Source organism: Triticum dicoccoides, chromosome 3A (genome assembly GCF_002162155.2).
Source record: "Triticum dicoccoides isolate Atlit2015 ecotype Zavitan chromosome 3A, WEW_v2.0, whole genome shotgun sequence".
In the NCBI taxonomy this organism is placed as follows: domain Eukaryota; kingdom Viridiplantae; phylum Streptophyta; class Magnoliopsida; order Poales; family Poaceae; genus Triticum; species Triticum dicoccoides.
The window spans coordinates 15,232,122-15,256,923 of NC_041384.1; the positions used below are offsets into that span (position 1 = coordinate 15,232,122).

At 45.0% G+C, this 24,802-nt stretch overlaps 3 protein-coding genes across 4 annotated transcripts; 2 read left to right on the forward strand and 1 right to left on the reverse strand.

Annotated features, from left to right (window-relative positions):
• The first annotated feature begins 667 nt into the window (after positions 1 to 667).
• On the forward strand, positions 668 to 6,299 carry LOC119271731. Its single transcript, XM_037553442.1, has 8 exons — positions 668 to 971; positions 1,113 to 1,285; positions 3,118 to 3,600; positions 4,151 to 4,321; positions 4,425 to 4,516; positions 4,621 to 4,894; positions 5,343 to 5,471; positions 5,771 to 6,299. The coding sequence occupies exons 1-8, from the start codon at positions 668 to 670 to the stop codon at positions 5,996 to 5,998; spliced, it is 1,854 nt and encodes a 617-aa protein (XP_037409339.1). The 3' UTR covers positions 5,999 to 6,299.
• Positions 6,300 to 11,043: 4,744 nt separating this feature from the next.
• On the forward strand, positions 11,044 to 13,550 carry LOC119271732 (putative E3 ubiquitin-protein ligase SINA-like 6). Its single transcript, XM_037553443.1, has 3 exons — positions 11,044 to 11,250; positions 11,755 to 11,931; positions 12,693 to 13,550. Exons 1-3 carry the CDS (start codon positions 11,044 to 11,046, stop codon positions 13,335 to 13,337), a joined length of 1,029 nt encoding a protein of 342 aa, XP_037409340.1. The 3' UTR covers positions 13,338 to 13,550.
• Positions 13,551 to 19,656: 6,106 nt separating this feature from the next.
• LOC119270972 (prostatic spermine-binding protein-like) lies at positions 19,657 to 20,400 on the reverse strand. Of its 2 annotated transcripts, none has more exons than XM_037552961.1 (2): positions 20,246 to 20,400; positions 19,657 to 19,953 (listed from the first exon to the last, which is right to left on the reverse strand). In XM_037552961.1, exons 1-2 carry the CDS (start codon positions 20,386 to 20,388, stop codon positions 19,704 to 19,706), a joined length of 393 nt encoding a protein of 130 aa, XP_037408858.1. In that variant the 5' UTR covers positions 20,389 to 20,400; the 3' UTR covers positions 19,657 to 19,703. The 2 variants fall into 2 exon arrangements, with proteins under 2 accessions (XP_037408858.1, XP_037408857.1); XM_037552960.1 differs by having other exon boundaries at positions 19,657 to 19,983.
• Positions 20,401 to 24,802: the final 4,402 nt, after the last annotated feature.

Genomic DNA, 24,802 nt, shown 5'->3' on the forward strand with positions numbered 1-24,802 from the left:
CTGGTGGGAGTAGGACTCCCCTAGGGCGCGCCATAGAGAGAGCCGGCCCTCCCCCTCCTCCACTCCGTTATATACGGGGGAGGGGGCACCCCATAGACACACAAGTTGATCATTCTCTTAGCCATGTGCGGTGCCCCCCTCCACCATAATCCACCTCGGTCATATCGTCATAGTGCTTAGGCGAAGCCCTGCACCGGTAGCTTCATCATCACCGTCATCACGACATCGTGCTAACGAAGCTCTCCCTCGACACTCAGCTGGATCGAGAGTTCGTGGGACGTCATCGAGCTGAACGTGTGTAGATCGCGAAGGTGCCATACTTTCGGTACTAGGATCGGTCGGATCGTGAAGACGTACGACTACATCAACCGCATTGTCATAACACTTCCTTTTATGGTTTATGAGGGTACGTGGACATCACTCTTCCCTCTTGTTGATATGCATCACCTAGATAGATCTTGCGTGTGCGTAGGAAATTTTTTGAAATTACTGCGTTCCCCAACACATGTAGGGTAATTGTTCTCTTCTGTGGAGCTCTTAAGGAAAGCTGTTAGAGAGTATAGTTGCAAAGAGAGGGTCAACATCAAATTTCCAAAGAATGACAAGATAAGGCTTGCTACAAAGTGTGGAAATGTTTGCCCTTGGTATCTGTATGCATCTTGGGATAATGGGTCATTTTGTAATGGTGAAAACATTCAATGGGCAGCATGCTTGTGAGAACAAGTGGCATGTTACAGCCTTTACAGCTAGGTACATTGCTCACAAATATGTAGACAAAATCGGGGCATGTGAGAAAATATCATTGAAGGCCTTCGGAGGTTTTATGCAAGAAGATTGGAACGTGACAATTAAAAGGGGCAAGCTAGGGAGAGCTAGGAAAATTGCATATGATATCATATATGGAGATGGGATTGCACAATACAACTTACTGTGGGACTTTGCAAATGAGCTGAGGAGATCAAAACCTGGGAGTACCTTCCTTCTTGGACTGTCAGAAGAGGGACAATTTTAGAAATGCTACTTTTCTTTTGATGCATGCAAAAGGGGGTTCTTATCTGCTTGTAGGCCTATCATTTTCCTTGATGGTTGCCATTTGAAGACACAATATGCAGGTGTTCTGTTAAGTGCAGTAGGAATGGACTCCAATGATTGCATTTTTCCTATTGCTCATGCAATGGTGCAGCATGAGGACACCAAAGCTTGGAGGTTGTTTCTAACTGCATTGAAGCAAGATCTTGGAATTGAAAACACTGAGCCATGGACAATCATGTGTGACAAACAAAAGGTACGTCTTTGTTCCTATAATTGTGTGACAAAAGTACGTTCCTATAATTTTGTGATATAATTTTGTTTTATAATTTTGTACCTATAGTTCTATGATATAGTTCTGTTATATAATTTTGTTCCTATAATTTTGTGATATAGTTTTGTTATATAATTTTGTTCCTATAATTTTGTGATATTAGTTTGTTCCTATAATTTGGTGATATAATTATGTTCCTATAATTTGGTGGTATAATTATGTTCCTTATGTTTTATATGTTTCCTGCAGGGTTTAATAAAGGCAGTTAAAGATTTGTTTCCTCTATCACCTCACAGATTTTGTGTGAGGCATTTGTGGCAGAATTCCAACAAGAACTTTAAAGGAGAAGCTTTTAAAAATCAACTATGGAGATGTGCCAGGAGTACTATAGAGGGGAGATTCAGGGAAAATATGAACTTGATGTTAGTGCTCAGCCAGGAGGCCCATGATTGGCTTGCAAAGTTAGACCCTAAAACCTGGGTTAGGGTTTACTAGAATGATTTCCCCAAGAGTGATGTGCTCCTAAATAACAACTGTGAGGTGCTCAACAGATATATATTGGAGGCCAGGGAGATGCCAATCATAACCATGTGCCAGATGATCAAAGGGAAAAATATGGGAAGGAATTTTGCAAAGCAACATGAGACTTTGAAGTGGCATGGTGCTATATGTCCAAAGATAAGAAAGAAACTGGGCAAGAGTGTAGAATTTTCTAGAACTTGTCATGCTGCACCAGCTGGCAAAGGACTGTTTGTAGTAAATGATAGAGGAGTTGATTTCGGTGTGGACACAAGGAAGGAAATGTGCAGTTGCAGGAGATGGGATTTGTCAGGTATACCTTGTTGTCATGGGGTTTCTGCTCTTAGATATGAAAAGATTCCACTTGAGTCTAGGGTGAACTCATGTTACTCCATTGCAACTTATTGCAAAGCATATGAGCACATTATTATGCCTTGTAAAGATGTCAGTGAGTGGGCAAAGATAAAAGGTAGAAAAATCATACGACCACCACTTCAGAAGAAGAAAGGAAGAAGGGCAAAAAACATAAGACAACAATTAGAAGAGAAGCAAGGAGAAAGAGGAGTGCAAATCACAAGGGCAGGTGCTATCGACAAGGTTGAAGAAGAAGGGCGCTGCCGCCTGCCGCCATCCACAAGCCCAACTTCAAGCCACCAAAGATTTCTGGACAGGTCGGCGACATCGAAGAAGATGTCGTGCGCCAACCCGCGACACCTACACTTGCCGGATACGAAGACCGCAGAGACACGAGAGCCAATTGCCCCCTCGCAAGCATTGATTGGAGCGCTGCTGAGATGAAGGAAGGGCAGAGGCAATTTATTCCGACGCGATGCCATCCCCTCCATCGAACAGACGTCCCAAGGACAAACGAGGCCCTACCCTATCTACTAGTCAAATCACTGGGGGGGGGGGTCCCACCTCTGCCATCGCCGGAGCGGCAGGCGGAGGCGAGGACCTGCGGCGTTGCCGGCGTAGGAATGGGGCAGTTATTTCAAATCGCCTTGTGCAGTTTGGGTTGGGGGCAAAGTGGTACGTCGCTGGGGTTGCGGAGGGTGCTTTGAGATTGCCGCCAGGGGCCATCGAATATGCTCAATTTCTCAATTTTATATATCAAACTGAATTATTCTTTTGAGAATTGTCAAATTGAATTAAAAGGAAGAAAAAATGTCCAACACATTGTTGGACGTCTTCCCTTCGAGAGAGAACCCCCACCCAGCCCAAGGAGGGACAGCCAAAATTGAAATTCCCGCTCGGACGCAAGAACTCAACAAACCAAATTGAATCGACGGCTCCAGCTCCGTAACCGATTCCCCGCACCGCCACCGCAGCGGCTCGCCGTCGACGGGCCGCGCCCCCTCCCCGTCCTCTCGCCCCGTCTCCCCTCAGTTCAAGAGACCTCACGCCGCGCCTCCCCTCGGTTCAAGCCCCTCGCCGCGTCGACCGGCTCCCCTTCGTGTCCGTGCGCGCCGCACCGACCTCACCGCCGTCGAGCCCGGTGCCTCCGCGCCTGCTCCGAGAACCCTCGGTCGAACACACCTCGGCGAGCGCAGTGCCTCCTGCTCGTCCCCGCGCGGTGCGTCCCCGATCCTGGGCGCACCAGCTCCGAGCAGCATCAACCCCAAGACCCTCTCCTTCACGCGCGTGGTCTTCGAGGAATCGAGGTGCTGATGGGCTCTCAAGGTGATCTGCACGGCGGCGGCGGCGGCCGCCGCAATCAGGGCCACGCTGATGGACCAGAGCCGCTGGACCAATCCTGTCGCCATGATGCGGCCCTGCGCGTATAACTTCTCTTCCTTCTCTTGTTTAGTTTCTCTGCAATTTTTATGCTGTATGTATCATTCTTCAGTATCTGTATTTTTGCCATTGCCATGTCATTTGGGACTTTGGGTATTCTTGAAATGAACCTGCTGCACACCATTATCTGTGCTGCTGCTGAATGGTTCAGTTCGAGAATGGTGTGGCCACACCATTAGCTGAACCTGATGATGAACACCCTTCTGAACTGAACCTGATGAACTTTGGGAACTGAACCCAAGAGGAGCACAACAGGAAGACGCGGCATTAGGTGTTCAGAATAAGTTGGTTAGCAAGGGGTGCGTTGATGGTGATCTGTGATACCATTGTCTTGTTGTCGGATAATTGCATTGAACCACGCCAGGGTCCAGTTGACCATTCATAATTGTGGGGGCTTTCTTTGGTATACGTATTACTTAGTTCAAATCCAACATATCCTTAGTATGTGAATATGAAACCATAACTTGTTTTCTTGCCGGCTGTACTAAGCTTTAAATCTAAGAATCCAATAATCTTTAAGTTGTTCGCTTGCAGATTGCAAATGCTTTTCTTGATGAGGAGATTAAAAACATCAACAACTCACTGGTTGACACGGAAATCAATGTTATAAGCGACAGTGCTGATGCGGGGACATTAATTACCCTTTCCTACATGGCCGTGGCCGTTGCTCCTGACCTCAAAGCCATATTTGCAAGATCAGAAAAGGTACACCTGTAGAGACAACTACTGTTGCTTAAAATCGCTTCAATATCACTGTAAATTAGTTAATTTTTAGTTGCTTCAGTGTCTAATTTCGTGAACAATACAGCCTCCTATCAGCGCTGCAAAACTACTTGTCCCCACGGATTACCCAAGGAGTTCTCCTGTGCTTGTTGAGGATGATGAAGATGCGCAGGAGAGGTGAGTTGAAGTAGTTAGTTGATGGTGATCTCTTTAAGCTCCTGTTGGTTACAGTAAAAAATCTGCTGTTTTTTCAGTAACCCAGTGCTATCGACTATCTGCAGGAATGAGTTCAAGGCCATGTCAAACTCGGTCCACAAGCAGTTCAAGCTTGCCCTAGCTGAGCATAGGTCCATCAATGATATTGCAAGGGAATGGGATTCCTGTGTGCGTGCAGCTGTGCTGAAGTTAGCGAAATCTTTTGGCGGAGGCACCTTCACCTCAAGGTATGGCAAATGGGAGAGTGTCTCGTCACTTGGATCGAATGGTGCAGCTGCTAAAGGGGAAGATCATGAGTGTGATAGAGCTGAAACAACAATCTCCGAGAAATCCACAGGAGTAAGTCTATTTGTTCGACTCACTCGTAGTCGATGCTATGTTCCAAACTCTTTATTGATAAATTTTATCTGTTGATGTGAGCGGCAGTCTTCACTATCCGCAGCTCAACACACCTTAGCTCCTTCAATGTGGTCTGTCCGTATAATGAGCGATAACATATGTGTGCCATATGGGAAGATTGGTGATTGTTCTGGGGGATATAGTGTTCTGAACACATTTTAGAGGGAAAAATACACAGCTGACATTCTTAGCCATTAACTTCTGAAGTTTTTAGTCCAAGGGAATCTGTTATATTTTGCTGCATTATTTGTTCAAGCAATTATTTGTTCTGTTTTAGAATTATTTGCTCAGTTTAGGGGTTATTTCCATCCATTTAACTTCATTGATACGCCTGTTTGCTAGGAACTTTTTGCTGTCTCTAGTGACTGACTGTAATTTTGTGGTTCAGAAATCAGAGATAACACCAGCAGATGGCCATTCTAATACCAGAGGTCACGCCTGCTCCACTCCAGCTCTCTTCCCTCCGCTCCAGCCTCAAGCTCACAGAACCACTGCTCTGAGCACTCACAGTTTTAAGGTAATGTCGTTTACACTTCTCATTGTCATGACAGACCAATGAATACAACGTTCTTTTATTTTCCTGAAATGTACTTCAGATTAAAGGATCTGTTAAGTTTCTGAAAGCCTAAACTGTCACGCACCTTCAAGCAGTTCACTACTACGTTTTTATGTTTCTATATGGGGTGGAGTTGCAACTTGCATAAGTGGATTAGTGCTAGCTTATGCATACTTGAGTTGTACACAGGTTAAATGCTTGAATATTTAAACTAAGAAATGAGTCGTTTATTATCTGGCTAATGTGTCTATGCATTGCAGCAATGGTACCTATCTTCAATACAAGGTGATTTAGCTGAGGAATTACAGAAGATGGAGGTGATCTATAATGTGATCATGGAGAGGCAGTCGACGAATGAGAGGGATGATCTGAGTGATCTGTGGCTACTCATCAATGAAGGTGTTAAGAAGTGCAAAGGTATCCTCTTAGAAATTCATGCCTTGGGAGGGTCCTGGGATCAGGAGATCGACCCGAAATTCATCTGGTGATCTCACTAGTAGTTGAACGATGTTGGAACACGAGGATGTACTTGGACTTGGTAGAGCCCACGACATCGGGTTTTTTCTTCGTACAGAGTTGAATTCACACGATGAGGTGTTGTGCTTCTGCAACAATCTGAAACTGTGGCTATGCAACATATTGAAATTCGCATACAAGTGAAGACATTGTTCAGTCGGCAGTGTATATTCAGGATAGGGCTCCTAGCAAATGGTTGTTCATGTATTCATTTTCTTCTGCTTTCAGCAGAACATGTTGAATGTTGATGTCAAAATTCAATCAAGATGTTGAAATACTGGTCATGAGGTCACGATTAATTCAACCGTGTATACATTTCTCCAGCCGTCTGCCATCAAGAATCTCTGTTGCATTGTCAAGTGTGGCCTATCAAGTACTCCCCCCGTAAAGAAATACAAGAGCATTTAGATCACTATTCTAGTGTTCTAAAGGCTCTTATAAATCTTTACAGAGGAAGTACCAACAGTCATATTCATGTATCTGCAATGCAGCGGGATTTTGAACCAAGCTTAGATGAACACTGTACTTGCACATCGGTATAAACAGTCAAGTTGGTGTGGATAGTACGACAAATTCTTTAAAAAAAAACACCCCATATATTAATTAAGCCAAAGAAAAAAATTCTTACAATCATTCGTTACAGCATACACCATACAGGGCGGAACAGAATTAAAAAGAATCCCATCGGACCTAGTACTAAAGCTAAACCTAGCAATCTCATGTGCCACCCCATTGGCAGTCCGACTTATCTTTGCAATATTAAAATTTTGGATCATCCTAGATATACTCAGAGCCTCATCCATCAGATCAGCCAGAGGGGACCTGTCAAGCTTCTCATTTGCAAGAAACGAATGTACGAAAACACAGTCAGTCTCTAAAATAATAGATTGATGAAGGGTGATACCTATATAAAGTCCTGCGAGGCAGGCGCGAAGCTCAGCTTCATTCACACTGGTAGACCGATCAATAAATTCCCACGAAGAAACAATAATATCTCCAAATGAATTACGAGATATGACCCCCACACTGGCTGCATTAGTACTCTCCACAAAACTGACGTCAACATTGATCTTGATATGATCATTAGGGGGAGGAGTCCACACCACATGATCTTTTAACGATGTGTAACCCGCTACAACTCCGCTCACCTTCTCCTTACCTTTGTTGCTAGCGCCCAATTGAGCGGTGTCATGACTAGACGTGAAAGTGGACCAAAAATTGTCCACAAAATGTGCAGAGGCATTAACGGATTCTTTCCCCTTCCCAGGGGCGTACCCATGTTGAGCCACCCGGGTGCACAGGACACCGAGTGCAGGAATTTTTCTTTGTAAATTTAATGCAAACTATAGTGAAGGACACCCCATTCTTAGATGAATATTGTGAGTGATTATATGATGGGACACCGGATCATTTTCTCTCTAGGTCCGCCATCATTTTCTCTCTAGGTCCGCCCCTGCCCCTTCCCAAAAATTAAATTATTTCTCAAATGCCATGCTCGTCAGAAAAGAAACATGATTTGCTCCCTCTGCCACAAACCCAACTGCGCCAGCAAAATCAATAACCAATCTGGTCCCGTGCACTTGAAGAACCCTTCATCAGGAATATTCCACCGCTCTCTCACGGCCATTCGAAGAGCACGAGCTTTAGAACAACTCACCAGAGCATGAAGGATGTCTTCATCTTGAACCCCACAAATAGAACACATACATGAATCAGTCTGATGGTGCTTAACTTTATTCATCTGGACCGCCAAGCTATTGGTAGCAGCTCGCCACGCAAAAATCTTGATTTTTTGAGGTATATTAGCTTTCCATATTATCCCCCAAATCCCTCTTTCCCCCTCTGGTTCGCCACTAGATTGTTTCTGAGGTACGACAAAAATATTTAGCCTAGTGGGTGGTTTGTTGTGCGTTTGTGCAGTTTTAGTAATACTTGCAAGGTTTTGTTTCCCATCCTTATGCTTGCAGCGCGCCAATGGCCACACTCCATGCTCAAACTGCTCGAACGATCTTGGCTATGATTGCGACTTGTGCGTTGAGCATGAGACTGTAACCCACTGCTCTGCCATGGAGCGTGTCCTCCGTGTGGACCTTGTGTGGTTCTTGCGATACAGACAACATTTTTCCTTTACAAAATAAGCTCCAGATGAGCCGGGTTTTAAATTGACAAAGGTATCAACCGACCAAGAATTACAAGAAAACAACAAGCCGCAATGGCCCGAACCGATGGAAGGGAGCTTATTGGAAAGTTTACAACACAACGACCAAGACCAGCACCTAAGAAAGGGAAAGAGAGAACACAATTAGCAAAGACTCTACCCCCCACACTCTGGCACCAAGGAAAGTTAACCAGAAGAAGCAAAGTGAGGATCAACCTAGAGTTACACGTGAAGTCCAGATCCAAGTGACGCCAAACTGAAGGAACACACCACATTATATTCTCAAACAGTGAAGAGGGGCCCTACCCCCTCGCCTTGGTTTGAAAGGCGGCACATTATCGGATTGTAGAGACGCTCACCTAAGAGCTAGAAGGATGTTGGCCTCGATGCCCGTGGCAACACTACTTCAAAACTGCCTATAGGTGAAAGCATATAGTAATATAGGAAAACTTAGTACTGGCATGGGGGACGAGGCACCACCAATATAATGCAACTGATATAACCCACATACTAGTGGCGTTCCGTTACACACGCACCACTTGCATCACACACTAGGGGTGTGTTTGATATTCTTTTTTAAGAAATGATATTTTTTTCTAACGGTGGCATTTGCGGGATTAAGCATGCTACTAATGACGAGGAACAATAATGGCATGGCTTTCTGGCCACATGACACATATAGTTTTCAGGCCTAGAAAATGTTGTCACAACAATGTTTTTCGCTTTTTCACTTTGCTGCCACGGCAGCCTTTTTTCCCCTGTCGTGGCATCAACTATAATTATATCGGTAATAGATGTTTGCACATTATAATGATATCTCAATATAGAAAGTATGAATGAATCATAAAAGGAGAAGTGAGGCGAAGGGAACTTTAGATAGCTCGGCACGTTTGGAAGAACATTAACACAACAACAATGTAATATATACCCACTAGTACCCCAACACCGTCACTCTGCTTTGACATAGCTAGCGCTCGCTTCAGTTGTTGACGAAACTATAATGGCGAATGTTTGCTATCAAGTTGAAGAAGGGCAGGAGGTCATCAACCTATCCCTTTAAGCGAGCCTCTACCTCCTACGGACTAGCCGCGCCGCCATTGAACATCCCTCTAGTGTCGATGGCATCCTGGTTGATGATGTTCACAAACTTCAACTAGATGCATCTGAACTGATCTCTGCAATATCCATCTCGGATTTCATGCATTCTTTTCCCCTAGTTGATGATGTCATCTGATGTAATGGATGTTGTGGCCGGCGATTTCGCCGCACCCACTAGTTAATGGAATGCATGCATGGTGTTCCAGACAAAAAAAACATCCACTTGCAACGATTCATCCCAAAACAAAGCCAAACCACCACTTATGTTGTCACGGCAAACACCATGAAAACTCTTCATACCTAAACCCGACTTCATCTTCTCAATCTTAGTTGAAACTTGTCTTGTCTCGCAGAGAAAAACCAAGTTTGGAGACAATAAATTTTGCGATGGCCAACACCTCACGAATTGTTTGGTGGTTCCCATCCCTCCCGGCCAGTTCTAGAATAGGAGATTCATTGTTCCTGGCGGCGCCCCTCTTTGGAGCCCACAAAATATTTTGCACCATCACCGTTGTACCCATCCATTTTCGCCTTTTTGCTGCTAGAGCTCGATGTAGGAGGTACATGTTGTTTGTCCTCTTCTCTGCCGTCAGTTAGAGCTAGAAATCCGTTACCAGGAAGAACTTTCTCCATACTCAGGCATTTCCTCGCCCCTTTGCCAAGTTACATCAAAGCAACCACAAGCAGATTCTTATGGGGACTCGTGGCAGAATCCCTAACATCATCATCCACCTCCACCCCCTTACTCGGCATACCACCAAGACCACTACCACCAGCCATGTTCCTAGTATTCCCATGATAATCGAAGCCGGCACGAAGCTTGCTTGGGGCATCAGCATAAAGCGAGTCATCGAACTTCAAACCTTTAGCTTAAAAAAACCACACTCCTTGAACTCATGCCAAATTCTTTCGCAAGCCTTGCAAAACCGAGCAAGTTTCTCATATTGAACAGCGAACACATGCCACTCCTTACAACCATATAATGCTCAATCCTAACACACACACACACACATAATCACTCTTGAGGCCTTGAGTTCCCAGTCAGCCTCACATCAAGCACCTTCCCGGCGTTTTTATCAACTTTTCCATTATTTCTTTGTTGCAATAACCATCGGGGAGCTTATGGATTTGCAACCACATAGGCATAAAACTCATGTGAATCTCTTTCGCCTTGCTGACGCCGTCATATGGGTGTAGAAGAACCCCCCAGTAACGGAATATCCAAGGTCCTTGGTTCATGATCCTCTCCGAATCTCCTAAGTACGGAGCTTGCACCACAAACATATTTGCACCCAACAACCGAAAGCGGACTTCCTGGGATTCCAGGCAGAATATTATGCCCTTGTTTGATCTTTGAAACTTAAGCATACTTTGAAATTGCAGTGGTCGATGAAAAGGTGGGATGCGGGAAGAGAAACTTTAGCGCTTGTTGTGGTGTGGTTGAGGCATTTTTCACCATGTGCTTATTGCAACACACATGCATTGTCCTTGTCCTAGTAGTAATATCACTGATATTAATAAGAAAAACCTCCCGCTAAACTCGGTCCTTTTTTTAGGCCAAAGCTAAAACCGAAGAAAAAAGAAATGTATCTGTTGGACAAAAGAGTTGGCAACTCCAAACATTTTTTATGACAAATTTAGTGACGTGAGGATGACAACTTTAGTTGTCGAGCACGACAACTTCTTTTCGGATGGCAAGTTTTATTTTTTCTGGTATTTTTTTCGGATTGCAACCTTAGTTGTAAAAACATCAGGTCCGGAATGCCTCGTGCCACTGGATCGTGTGACACTTATCGTTTAGGTAAAAAAAAAAGTTACCATAGCTGCCTAAGGAGAAGACAGATCATTCTCCATCGAGAAACCGCTTGTACAGAAGAGAGCTCGACGGGAACTGGATCCAGAAGCACCGCACGCAGAGCTCGGCGGGAGATCGATCGGCCGATCGTCCATCCATCCATCATGGCCAAGGTGATCACCTCGGACACATTTCTCTCTCGGATCCCCGTCCAGTCTATCTTCGGGCCGCCGCCGCGATTCACCGCGTGCACATCTGAATGGGGTTCGTAGGTTGCCCGCTTAGGAGGAGGGCGACGGTGGCCTGATGGAGGTGCGGAAGGGGAGGCGGCGCCGGCACCTCCGCTCTCTCTGGGCGGCGGCGGCGCGGCCGGAGCTTTAGGGTTTAATTTGGGGGAAATTGATTGATGCGCGTGCGCTCCCATAATTTCCCCGATTCGAAGCGATTTTGCAAATTCTATCGCGAGAATGCTGATTGCCATGGTCTGATTTGGGTTTGCCGACTGAACATTCCGGTGTGATTGTCCTGTATCAGAAATTTGGATATGGACCTCTGAAGAACCTTGAAATCTCTGAAAGATGGATGATATACTTATTCTCTGCTTCACTGTCATATGCCTATATGTCCATCTCTTGCATTGTTACTGAACTTTGCATTTTGCTGGGAGCAATCTACAGAAGGCTGGCGCTGATAGGACCGCGGCGGCGATGAAGGCAGGGAGCTGCTCCAGGAAGAAGGCTAGGGTCGAGCCCGAGGCCAAGGCTGCGTCCTCCTCCAAGATCACTGTCACCTTAGACCCCAAGTTGCTGGAGTGCTCGGTTTGTTGCAGCCCACTGGTTGCTCCCCTTTCTCAGGTACTGAACAGAGCCCTGTACTCGGCGAACTAGTATTAAGTTTTCCCTTTTTGAATTGAATCCTTACTCCATTTTACTGGATTCTTTTCACCCTGCAATTTAGTTTTGTGTTACGAGGTTTCGACGGTTTGTATCTTGTATCTTGTATGTTGATGTTGATGTATAGTTTCTGATATTTCACTTGTAGCAAATCTTGCATCAGTTATGATGTTTTGGTCAGTATGCTGATCGTAGAATTCTATTTTTTTTCCTTCGTCTCATTTCAGCACAACTGGTTGAATGTTAGTATTAGGGAAGCTAATAAAATTAAGATGTGCACATATTGGTCCCAACTCATTTCAGTATGTATCGGTCAGTAACTTTGCATTTAGGTAAACTAAGTTTCCATCCAGAGCAATCTGCGGACATATATCTTCTCCTGTGGCTTGTCAATTGCCATTACCAAGAATCTATGATGCATTGCCAATCTTGGCCTATGGCAGCATCAACTCTCTGGGTGACTGAGTGGACCTAGGTTCAACAAACTGTTACTAGCACGAAAATCATGTATATGCTTAGTAACAGAGTCTGAGCCAAAGTTTTGGAAGCCCATTATCTAGTCAAGTGATACGTGAAATATGCGCGAGCATGCTATGCTTTGCATCAAAATCACCGTAGATAGTAGCATAAAGTTGGCAGCAGCGGTAATCCAGTGTTATGTTGTGCTTGTGCACTCCTGCTGTTCCAGTAACACATTCCTGTTTCTCTCTTTTTGTCTGCAGTGCGCAAATGGCCATATCACATGCTTCGAGTGCTCCTCCGATCTGAGCTACAGTTGCAGCTTGTGTTCTGGGCCCGCCAACACCCACTGCAGCGCCTTGGAGCGCATCCTCGGCGGCCTGGCCGTGCCGTGCTCGTTCCAGGAGCATGGGTGCACCGAGATGATCCCGTTCACGGAGAAGCTGGCCCATGAAGAGTCCTGCCTCCATGCCCCATGCCACTGTCCCATCGCTGGCTGCTGCCCCTACCCTGGTCGGTCCCTGTGCGACCACATCAACGCGGAGCACCCTACGATCCAGTACACCCGCATCACGGCCGGCCGCCTCTACCCCCTGAGCATGCGCCATGACGAGCCGGCCCGCCTTGTATCCCTCGGCAGCAAGGTGGTCTTTCTTCTTGTGGTTGACCGGAGCATCCCGTCGGGGCTCACATTGTCGGTGATCCACCTCATGAGCGACCCGATCGAGAGGGAGGGTTTCAAGTACAAGATCCAAGTGCATACGCAGACGGGCATTCTCTCTCTGTCCGGCGAGACACAGAGTGTCGGTCGACTGAGGGGGCCTTACCAGGCTGGCGCGTCGCTGTTCGTCTCGAACACCATGTGGTCTCCCCCAGATTCTCCAGTGTACCTCGAGCTGAAATGCTAAATCTATACTCAATCTGGTAGTAGAAGAATTCTGAGACTCCATTCTATGTTTGCGCTCTTGTCAGCTGTGTCAATGTGGTTACTAGGAGTACATTATCTCTGTTGTTTGTCGAAGTTGGGTAATTGGATCATAACATATGGATTGGTGCAATGCTAAGTTGCTAGCAATGCTAGCTTAATTATTAAGCGAAAGGTAATTCTTGGAGAGTGCAGATTTGTTAGATGTGTGTAGCCCGGCCAAGAGCTGCTACTACTTTTTTGTCCAACAGTGAGTTTCCAGATTTGTGAGGTTTCTGGTGCCCGGCCAAGAGCTACTACAATTCTTTTGCCCAACTGTATGCTTGCAGCTTTTCTCCATGTATGCATGCATGCATGTATTCTTGAGCTCGATCGATCCGTGAAGCGACAACATTGAAAGAGTTGCCATTTTTCATGGTAGAAAGAATAATTTTCAATATCTATATCTATACATCTATACATCTATACATATTATTAAGGGAGGTGATATTCTTGGTTTCGTCCTGTTTTGTTTGATCCACTTCAATTAATTTCATGTACGCTATTTGGTTTCGTTACATGCCACCCGTTTTGGCCCAACGGAGGAAGCCCACCTGACGGCACACTGTGGCCCACGTCCGGAGAGCTGGCAAACAAAAAAAAATAGCCGATGGGAGGGCTCGATCTCATAACCCGCCAACCGGCCACACACAGTTTGTCCAACTAACCCAGTTAGAGATATGAGAGGATTATTTTTCTCCCGTTGCAACGCAGGGGCCTTTTTGCTAGTAGATATATAGAGTTCCGTTGGAGCTTTTGAGGAGTACCTCTGTCTCATAATGTAAGACGTTTTTTGAAACTACACTAGTGATTGGATTGCATCCGGGCCGTTGGAGCCAAGGGGTGTTGCCAGGACAGACAAGGGCTGTTGGATAACTGAAGAATGTAGACGCCCTGTTCTGAACTTACTGAACACTTGAACACCGCGTTGCAGTAATGTTGCAAACTACAGTACCTACCTACCATGCTCTGCATCTTGCAAAGTTGTATATTCAGAAAAACTCTTTTGCAATGTTACAGCAGTATTATGCACACCAAACCTAGCGAAGCCTTGTTAATCTCGTAGTGAATTAGTTTGTCAGGTACTCGGGTAATCTCAACCTGATTTTCTGATATTGTTGTATGAGTTTCCGAGGAGCGACATTCAGGCTGTTATGCTGGGCGAGCTTGGCGGACTCAGCGGTGATAATTAGACCGATGCTAGTGGATCAAGATACTAACGGCTAGCCGCAGCCGCAGCCGCCCGTCATGGTCGCGAGCCCACCGTCACCTACTCCGGCGACTCTCACCGCCGGCCCGATGCTTCCCTAACCACGCCGCGCCTACCACCTTGCGTTCCGGTATGCCCAAGCTCCTCCGCCTGGCCGCCTCGCCCCAGCACCTCGTGTCCCCACACGCCCGCGTCCTCCTCATGCGCCTCCTTCTCACCCGCCGTCGCTGCCGCGCTTCTCCCCTTCTCCTGCCCCCGCCGTCCTTCCCATGCCCATATCGGCAGGAATCACCCTGAACCAAAATAACGCAGCTTCCCATATATTGGTATATCTCTTCAAGATTCGTGAGCTCGCCCTTGCCCGTGTCCTGTTCGGTGAAATGCTGCGGTATGGTGTTGGCCTGGATGAGTATGCTAATGCTTACACGGCTTATTGTGATCTTGACGGCGTGAGGGGGCTTTTGGCGAGGATGCAGGGTGAGGTGGTCAAGGTCAGCGTGGTCTTTACAATGTACTGAACTATTGATGCATGGTTTGTGCAGTCATCAGTAATTCAGTATATATACTGCTCAGGACGCGGTGGAGGTAATAGCAGCAGCAGCAGCATACTCAAGGCAAGAGTACCATGGTGGCCAGAGGGGTTACTTACAGCTAATGAAATGCCTTACAGGACGCTGGTGTATGGGTTTTCTCGGACAGAGGAGCTGGAAATGGCATTCAGAATGACATATGACATGGCCAGGCTTGCCATCAGGAGGCCAATTGCTCATTTATGCTTGATAGGCTACCGGAGAGAGGGTGAAGCGGATGAGGCTTTCAGGTTAGCTTGTCAGTTGGGCGCAGTGCCAAACATATTTGCATATAATGCATCGCCTGATAATCAATCTGTGCAAGAATGGTATGTTTGGCGAAGCAGATAGGCTCTTCAATGAGATGGTAGACAGGGGGGCTGGAGCCAAATGAGGTGACTTATCCTATGTTGATACATTCACTTCGCAAAAAAAAGGGGGGGACGCACTTCATAGTTTGATAGGATGTGGGAAAAGGGAGTCAGAGTGACAATTTATCCATACAGTTCCTTAGTTAATGGTTGTTGCAAACAGAATGTTTGGATAAGCCGATGGGCTTTCTGAGCTGAGACTGGATTGACATCAAATGCTTGCAGCTTCATATTCTCCACTCAATGCTGGCTTTTATAGAAAGGGGGATCCGATCAGCCCAGTGCGGTGCAACTCCACATGGAGATGGCTTAGAAGGGTATTCCATGGAGATGACCTATACGCTAACAGTGCTAATCAATTGTTTCTGCAAAGATAAAAAAGTTGGATGAAGCCTCTAGCTAGGTTGTTTTGTAAGATGATTGACAGGAACCATCTTAATGTTATCCTTTACTCGACTAGTGTGGCTCTCACAAGTCACATCACACCAAGGGTTTCCCTGAGCAGTTGCTGCATGCACAATCTGGGGCTGCCAGCCAGAATGTACAGTTGCTTCTTCCAGGCGCACAATCTCACTCTAGATGTTGTACTTCCTGTCATGTTTTGGCAAATGAATTTTGGTAATTTGACAATTATATACAGCTCTCAGTGGATTATACTGCTGTGGGAAAAAAATAATATTCTGCCGACTAATAGTGTTGTTTCTTCCATGAAAGTTTCCCTTTAGCATAGTAAGGATTTGGCCAGTTACTCCAAAATAGGCCGGTTACGTGCTTCATCTCAATGATTGTTTTTCTGCCTTTTAACTGTAACTGCAAGGAATGAGTTAAGGAAGATCAGTATTAAACCAAGTTCAAATCCTCTAGCTGTACTAGCACTTTCCTGTGTTAGTTGCTGCTTAGACTTTGATTGTATTCGAGTAGTAATTCTGTTACTTGCTGGAAATTGATGCTGGGTGCATGCATGGCTGGGTGTCCTAATATGTAGTTGGGTAACTTGGGTTCACGCTCGTTAGTGTAATGCTTTTGGAAACTGAATGATACTGATGCATTTCTAGTCTGCGATTTCTGTTTCTTGTGACAATTTGCTTGTGCTGTCAGATATATGCATTTGTTACTGGATATGTGAAATATTATGGTCAATTTTTGCTGCTACTGTGTATTATCCCGTATGCTTTTTGTACACATGTACTTTGTTAACAGTCTGACTGCTGTTTTGCTTGGAGTGATAAATTCATGTTGCTAGTATACTAGATTGTGAAAGTGATTTCTCAAACCTTTGGAATGTTTTACAAGCCATGTAGTATTTTGAAAACTGCTATTTCTATAGGGCTATTATACAACACTGGGATTTTACATCTTACATTTATCTGATACTGCTGCAAATAAACTAGCTCTGATAAGAAATGCTAACCAAAATGACATAATGCAACTTCTGTTATTGCAGGATCGTGTCATTCCAGCTCAAATGTCTCGAGCCAAGGCTCCTCTTCTGCTCCATATTCTCCAATACGCTCACCAGCAAACAGGTGGTATGCATCTCTGATTGCATGCATCTCTACCGCTGCATCTCTTATCAATGTCCGTTCTTGAGGCTGTATTTTTGAGCAGGATACGCCAAGACTGAAGACAGAAATCAAGCACTGCTGGTTTCTACTACTTTTTATATCATCCCTTGGTTCTCTGTGTAGCCAGATTGTTGGGTCAGCTATCTCCAAGGTTCTATCTGGGAGAGCCTCCTCGGCAAATTTATGCAGATCCAATGAACCCTCAAATGTTTCATCTGTTGGGCTTCTTCCAGTAAACATCTCACGCAGCAATATGCCAAGACTATAAATATCACTAGGTGATTGATGGCCTAGTTGATCCAGCAACTTTGGAGGCGATCGCGTGTAGGGAAGCGCTAGCATTGGCGGAGGACACAAACTGCTGCGGCAGACCCACCGTTGTCTCGCTGGATGCCTGCACCCACGTGGATTTTTGTGTGACCCGGCGGCACTGCAGCTGCTTGCATGTGAATGCCCTTCCTCCCGGCGTGCTCTATGCAAAGTAGTCGGCGTCTGCTCCTGCAGTAGGTCAAGCTCAGAAATGAATCGGTTGATAAACATGTGCATGGCTTGAGGGCTCTGAGTGATCCCCTCATGTATAACTTTGCGACGAGCTGACCAAATAGCCCAGAGGGAAACAGACATCCTCAACAAATCAACATGCGGTAGGATGTTCATTAAAGCAAATATCCATCCAGTGCTTCACACTTGGCTCCGTGTTGGATATCATTTCACTTGAAACATACCCCAAGCCCAGTACAAACCCAATATTTCACTGAAATCGAAGCCCAAGGAAACTTCCAACACAAAAGCCCGGAAGGCCGAAACCTAGCTCAAGGCCCGATAAAATAACTAACACGAATGCTTGTTGAGTTATTTGCCCTTCAAAAGTTATTAAAAAAAATCTGCCCTTCAAAAGCGCAAGCACAAAATACATATAAATCCATCAGCAACGCATCCATACATCTTGGAGTTTCTACATGACCACGAGCCACACCCGATCACTAAAAAATACTGTAGTAAAAAGAACGTGCATGAAGTAATAAATATCAGGTACGCACAATTAGTGCTCACAGGCAGCGCCCATGACAATTATGTAGTATTATGAAGGAGTTAGATGCTGTATGCTCCGAGCAAAGTGATTGTGCGCTTGTGCATTGTTACAGCATCACTGATCCAATAAATGCAGTTTGCCGATTCAGCAAAAAGAAAGCGGCTTTTCATTGATGAACAAACGCCTTGCAGTTTTGTAGCTTACTGTAGAAAAACGATGTGTGTGATATTCTGACTGTATGGACATGCTTCCCGAAAAACAATGTGTGTGATATTCTGACTGTATGGACATGCTTCCCATGCCCCTGATCTTCATTAAGAGAATGTATGTGTAGAAGACTAGCACTATTCTTCTCTAGGTGCTAATAGTTTGTTTTTGAACTGAACCTTCTGGTTTGCAAATATATATTTCTCACTTTATCATGAAAAGTAAAATTGGTACACAATGAGAGTTGCTTCTCCCGCGCCTAGATTTTGCATCTAATGACTAAATTTGTGCTGCTCTGTTTCTTAAGTTAAAACTTCAGTACTCTGTTCCCACCCAGAAACATACAAAATGCAAAATAACCTTGACTCAGTTTTTTGTCATCACAATGATTGATACTGCCCCTGTAAAGAAATATAAGAGTGTTTAGATCTATATTTCTTTACAGAGGGAGTACATCACAAAGAAACAATTGATGCTGCAGTCACACATTTTAGAAAAATCAACAAAGCAGTATTGTATAATGGTGCAAGGGATTCAGTAGTGCTAAATGGCATAATCAATAAAACAGGCATATAGGAAAAAATTTCACGCGGTCTGAATGTTTAAATTTCAAATTGGTTTACAATGTTCTCTAATTTGCCCAGTTCGCCACGTCTCATGGCCAAATCATTGTTGGTGTGGACTTGTTCCTTCTTCGCTCAGTTGGCCACGTATGTCCATGGCAGACTTAGCAGCAATTACTAGTAAATCAACTTATTCAGTACTGCACCAAATCATATATAGTTATCATCCATAACATGCACCAGGTGAGATACATACTTCACTGCATCCTGGAGCCGGTCCGTTCAATTCATCTCTTCAGCCTTCAGGTGGGTGCAGGCTACGACATACTTCTTTCACACGTCCATTGCATGTGTGTCAGGGGCCCATAGGACAGACGATGAATGATAAAAGACTCATTGTTGCGAATAAGCTCGTCTCATCGGCAGGCAGCTTCAAACCGAAGCATGCCACGAAGTGTCTTAAGTGAAGACGACTCGATCTATTTGTTTGATCTGAGTATGGTGGATATGTAATTTGTTTATCGCACCTGTTAAATCTTAATCGATTCAATATGTTACTTCTGAGTGTTGATGTTTATGTTATATCTTTTGCACTCACTAGTTACTCAATTCTCAGGAGGCTCCGACAACGTCTACTCGTAAAATTTTACGCAAAGTAACATAGAAATGATTGCATGCATGCACTGATATATAAGTAATTAACAACCATGCCATATTCAATAGCAATGTCCAAAGTAGGGTTCCACAAGTCGGACCCTCACACTAAAGCTGCATAGCTATAGTAGCGGACATCTAGTCCTTCTTCTTCTTTGATGCTCCCTCCAGGACATTGTCTCGGCAAGGATGCTTGGCACGGACCGTCGGCTGGTTGTCGTCGTCCTCCTCCACCTCCTCCTTGCCATCCTCCTTGTCATCGTCATCCTCCTCCTCCTCCTTCTTATGCTCCTTGTTGTTATCCTTGTCCTCATTGTCCTTCTCCGAGTTGGCCTTCAAGGGCCCCTTCGGCCCTTCCGTGAACTCGATATAGTCGGGGTCGTCAAAACTGTTGAGGTCGGAGGGCATCCATAGTGCACTTGAATATTTTGTATCAGTATTTCTAACAATTAAATAATTCAATGAACAATACATTTTAACAAATGAATAATTTGCTTCTAATTAATTATATAATTACTGCTCTCTCCGATTCAAAATAAGTGTCGTGATTTTAGTTTAGAGGGACTACTGGGGCCGGCAGACTTAGCTGCAATTACTAGTAAGTCAAACTTATTCAATACTGCACAGGATCATATATACAGTAGTTACCATCCATAACATGCACAGGATGAGATACATACTTGATTGCATCCTCCTTGATGCCCTGGCCTGTGGTGTAGTTGACTTCGTTGGGAGCGCCGGCGGAAGGTGGGGCAAGATCGATCCAGACGCTGAGCATAAGCGTGTCGCCGGAGAGCACCTCCTGGGGCACCGCCAAGAACATCCCCTGCCACGGCGCGGGTGCGCCAGCGGCCAGCGTGCTGCTGCTCACCGGTGAGGCCATGAGGACCATGTGGTTGCCCGGGGGCCCCACGGACAGCTTGCACCAGAACCGGGGCGCCCCCTCAGCCTCACCGTCGGGCCTGACGCACACCAGCGACACGGCCGTAGCCGCGCCCAGGGGGGCCAGGGACACGAGGAAAACGCTGCGGTCGTCCTCCCCGACGAGCGCATGCCAGGGGTGCGACAGGGAGAAGCCGAGGTTAGAGGACAGGCCGTAGCGGACCGTGACGGCGGGGCGCTGGTGGCTGTTGGCGAAATGTTCGAGGAGCATTGCCGGGGATCCCACGAAGGCGCACCCGGACTCCGGGCAGGAGCAGGCCAAGGCCATACTGCACTGCTTCTTCTTCGTTGCGGCGGGCTGTAATGGCTAGTGCGGCGAGAAGCACCGTAAGTGAAGCGCTGAGAATAGGCAGGGACAGCAGCCTACTTTTATACCCTCTGCACGGACGCGTCTCTTCAGCGAATGAACGCGTATGTCTCATGCAAACGCCGGATGCATGCGTCGCTTCAAACCAACGGCTGCTGATCCCCACGCGTCGCTTGACCACGCCTCTCTTGCAATACGCACGTAGTACGTTATCTATACTGCTTATAAAAGAGCAAACATTGTCTTCTTTAAGTGCATCCCACAAAATATATACGGATATATTACCACCGCATGATTAGTTCCACTAAATTCAATCTAACGGCTAGCCTTAACCGAATCTGTTCTCTTTGTGCACTTAGCAATTTACATTGACTAACCATACTCCACCGCGGAGGAAAATATGAAAGCCCAAGCCTGGTCAATTAGGAAACTATAATCACGGACACATCCTATTAAGAAACTAATCACGAACACATCTAATTATTAAGAAATTAATCACAAACCCATCTTATTATTAGGAAAAAAAATCACACACGCATCCTATTATTAGGAAAATAATTACGAGTCATCATATTAGGAAATTAATCACGGACGCATCTAATTATTGGGAAACTAATCATGGCTACATCCTATTAGATAACTAACCACGAACGCATCTAATTATTAGGAAACTAATCGCAAGCGCATCCTATCGTCTCCTATTAGGGAATCGTGATCGCGAGTCGCTAGTCATCACCAGCCCACCACCCAAGCAAGCCACAATGGGAGACACGCGAGGAGGAGCTGCGGCTTCCTCCGAACACACTTCTACTGACTGCAACGACTCCGTCCACATCCTGGGCATGCTCTCCGGGAACCACCGGCATCCACGTCGACTTCAGCTCCATCCACAACACCCACGCTGACAACCACCCACCGCCGAGGTCCTTCAAGTGGGGGCAACGCTGAGTATCTTGGACTAGTATAAGCGGGCCAAAAAAAATCTGCCCTCACAGCCATGCATGCAGATTCGCCTGGTCGCCAACCATCATCGTCCCCAGGGCGGTGCAGGTCTCGGCCACTGTGCAACAGGTGAAGCTAATCACGGCCCCATCTCACTCACCTGAAGCCACCGCCGACTCCCTCATCTCTGACGCATGCTAATCCATTGGACACGCTTGTCCAGTACTCGCGCGTGGACGACGTCGTCCAAAGCTAATCCTGGTGCGTGGAGGCCGCCGCCTCAAAGCTGGACGACTGACTCACCTACGTCGACAATGCCGCCCAGCTGGTGAGAGGACACGGTCGCCGCGGCCGCTCGCAGGCCTGAACGACGGAGATGCTCGCCTTCACGCAAACGCACCACACACACGCATTAATCAGGTAAGTATCGAGTGTTGTTTTTTTACTGTCATCGCTACCTCACCGGTGGTGACACATCTAGAAGTACACGAACTAGAGATGAGGCAATGAGAAACAGAGGAGCGCTGGAGCACACACAGAGACGTTCGCCTTCTTTCTTTATTTATTTTTTCACTGATTTTCGCGTACCTGTAACAGACATCCCTATTTTTTTTAAGTACTGACTATCGGTTATTACATGGCCAACTCACGACTACATAGTGAACTCACAGACAAATTCGCTGAACTAAGACCTTACTTGCAGTCATGAAATTACGTTTCACTGAAAAAAACCCAAAAATTTGCATAAGTTTTAATGAAAAAAATTAAAGTTCGAATAAGTTTTACTAAAAAAGCCTGAAGTTTGCATAAGTGTATTTGTTTGTCCAGCAGATACATGGCAATTGTAATTTTACATGAGTATTTTCATACCGTCCTTATCTACAGTTGAGTTAATATGTTTTCCTGATAGAAAACTTGGACTACATACAAGAGAAGCAAAAATTGCATGTTGATTATGATGATGATGAATGTAGGATATTTTGTGGTCATGGTAATTCTCATGTCATTTAGTACATAAACAATATTCACAATTTTATTTTATTACCATCAATTGTGTTGAGTTTCTTTCATATACATGTATTGACCCTCTTCTTTAGATTAGATGTGACGGATGCGGAATGAACTCATACCACATGATCACATACGAGCAATTCAAGAGGAATTGACGGGATTCTTTCTTGACCATGTCATACATAAAGACGGAGAATGCCATGTGGAAGTTGAAAATGATTTTAGATGTTAGGGATTATAGGAGATATTATATTGTATATATGTAGTAGTGTCGGATAGATATATACAAAAACTTGTTGTTCGATCAATCTCGGAGAAAGAGAGGTCACTTCTCTCTGTATATGTTCATGACGATCTTGTGTAATTCTTGACTGGAATTTGTTGGCACTAAAACGGTTCCTTAGCTTGTCGTAAGTGACATTTTCATGTGTGACTATACTTGCATAAATGTGTGCATATGAAGAATCATGATGAATCTTCTAAATAATTTTGAATTTTATACATTAAGAAAAGCGGGTGGTCTTTTAATACAGGAGAGATGTTGATTAAGGAGAAACGATATTTCAAATTATTTATACGAGTGGGAAATAAGAGATCGTGTACTTTATAGGAAAATTTCAAATTTATGAATAAATTGTCTTGTATTAAGTTTATCATAATATGTTAATTCAAATAGATGTGTATTGCGTGTGCACACTTATTAGTTTAAATAGACGTGTGTTTCACGTGCAGGCTCACCTGATTGGTCCCTGAGACAATCCCATATGCATGCACTTCCACTAGTATACGTACGTAGCCATTATCTAGTATATGCACGCAACTAAACCATGTTGGCACCGCTTTACTCCATGCATGCACTAGGCATTGTAGTATCTAGCCAGCTTTCTACGTGCCACCAAAATACACACCAACATGTGATGACAAATACAGGGAGAAAAGATGGAACTAAAAGCCCACATTTTAATCTATTTATTCCTATCCCGTTGGTGTCTCCAGAAATATTTCACGGTCCTGCCAGTTTCTCCTTAAATTTTTTTTGTATCCCACAACAAATTTTCGCCGAAATAATGCACTTTTCCTCAGGCCCAATAAACTTAAAATAAAATTATAACGTGCCCGTGTCTCTGGAAAATAATTTGCGGTCCCACCCATAGCTGCCAAATTACTTACCATCGCCCCTTCATAATTTACTGCAAAAATATTGCTTCTCCTAGGACCAAAAGTCCAATAGGTAGAAATCCTTTCCCATGGGTGTCTCACAAAATATTTCCTCCCGCCAGAACTTTTGCCAAAATATGGCACTCCCGCTGACGGCCAAAACCCTTTAGCCGAAAATTCATATACCACCAATACGTACTGTAATACTCTGAATCCCACCATTGTCCTCTGAACTTTTTTTCATCCTGCCGGAATATTTTCAGATGGCGGGATGCAGAGTATTACGAGACATATCTTCTACAACTTAAAAACGGTTATTTTGAAAGAATTAAAATGACATATCTTCTACAACTTAAAAACGGTTATTTTGAAAGAATTAAAATACGTACTGTAATACTCTGAATCCCACCATTGTCCTCTGAACTTTTTTTCATCCTGCCGGAATATTTTCAGATGGCGGGATGCAGAGTATTACGAGACATATCTTCTACAACTTAAAAACGGTTATTTTGAAAGAATTAAAATATATTTCTAATCCCATTTCAAAGATAGCAGGAACAGTGACCTGCGCTCCTCGCAGGGCCGGCATGACCTGGGCCTTCCATAGGAGGAAGTTCCCCCTTGCTAATTTCTCTGTCTCGGCAACGGTCTGATGTTGAGGGAAACCGTAGCCAAGGAGGAAGACATAGTGATTGGATTGATTTTTGTTGGATGTTGTAGAGAGATGATTTGCAATACAATAATCGTTGTATTGATGGGGTGCTGGTGCACGTATATATAATACAAGGGAAGACCTCTACCTCAACTATACAAGACTAGGAGGTGGGCCAGAACTCCAATACACGTGCAATACAAAATACATACTCAACACCCCCCC

Excerpts from the sequence above, each read along its gene's own strand:
- LOC119270972 (XM_037552960.1), bottom strand. The coding sequence starts at position 20,388 with ATGTTCTTGGCGGTGCCCCAGGAGGTGCTCTCCGGCGACACGCTTATG. Across the intron at positions 19,984-20,245 it reads ATCAAGGAGGATGCAATCAA|TGCACTATGGATGCCCTCCG; the intron begins GTATGTATCTCA and ends AAAATATTCAAG.
- LOC119271731 (XM_037553442.1), top strand. The coding sequence starts at position 668 with ATGGGTCATTTTGTAATGGTGAAAACATTCAATGGGCAGCATGCTTGT. Across the intron at positions 972-1,112 it reads GAGGAGATCAAAACCTGGGA|GTGTTCTGTTAAGTGCAGTA; the intron begins GTACCTTCCTTC and ends CACAATATGCAG. Across the intron at positions 5,472-5,770 it reads TGAGCACTCACAGTTTTAAG|CAATGGTACCTATCTTCAAT; the intron begins GTAATGTCGTTT and ends TATGCATTGCAG.
- LOC119271732 (XM_037553443.1), top strand. The coding sequence starts at position 11,044 with ATGCCTCGTGCCACTGGATCGTGTGACACTTATCGTTTAGGTAAAAAA. Across the intron at positions 11,251-11,754 it reads ATCCATCCATCATGGCCAAG|AAGGCTGGCGCTGATAGGAC; the intron begins GTGATCACCTCG and ends AGCAATCTACAG. Across the intron at positions 11,932-12,692 it reads TGGTTGCTCCCCTTTCTCAG|TGCGCAAATGGCCATATCAC; the intron begins GTACTGAACAGA and ends TTTTGTCTGCAG.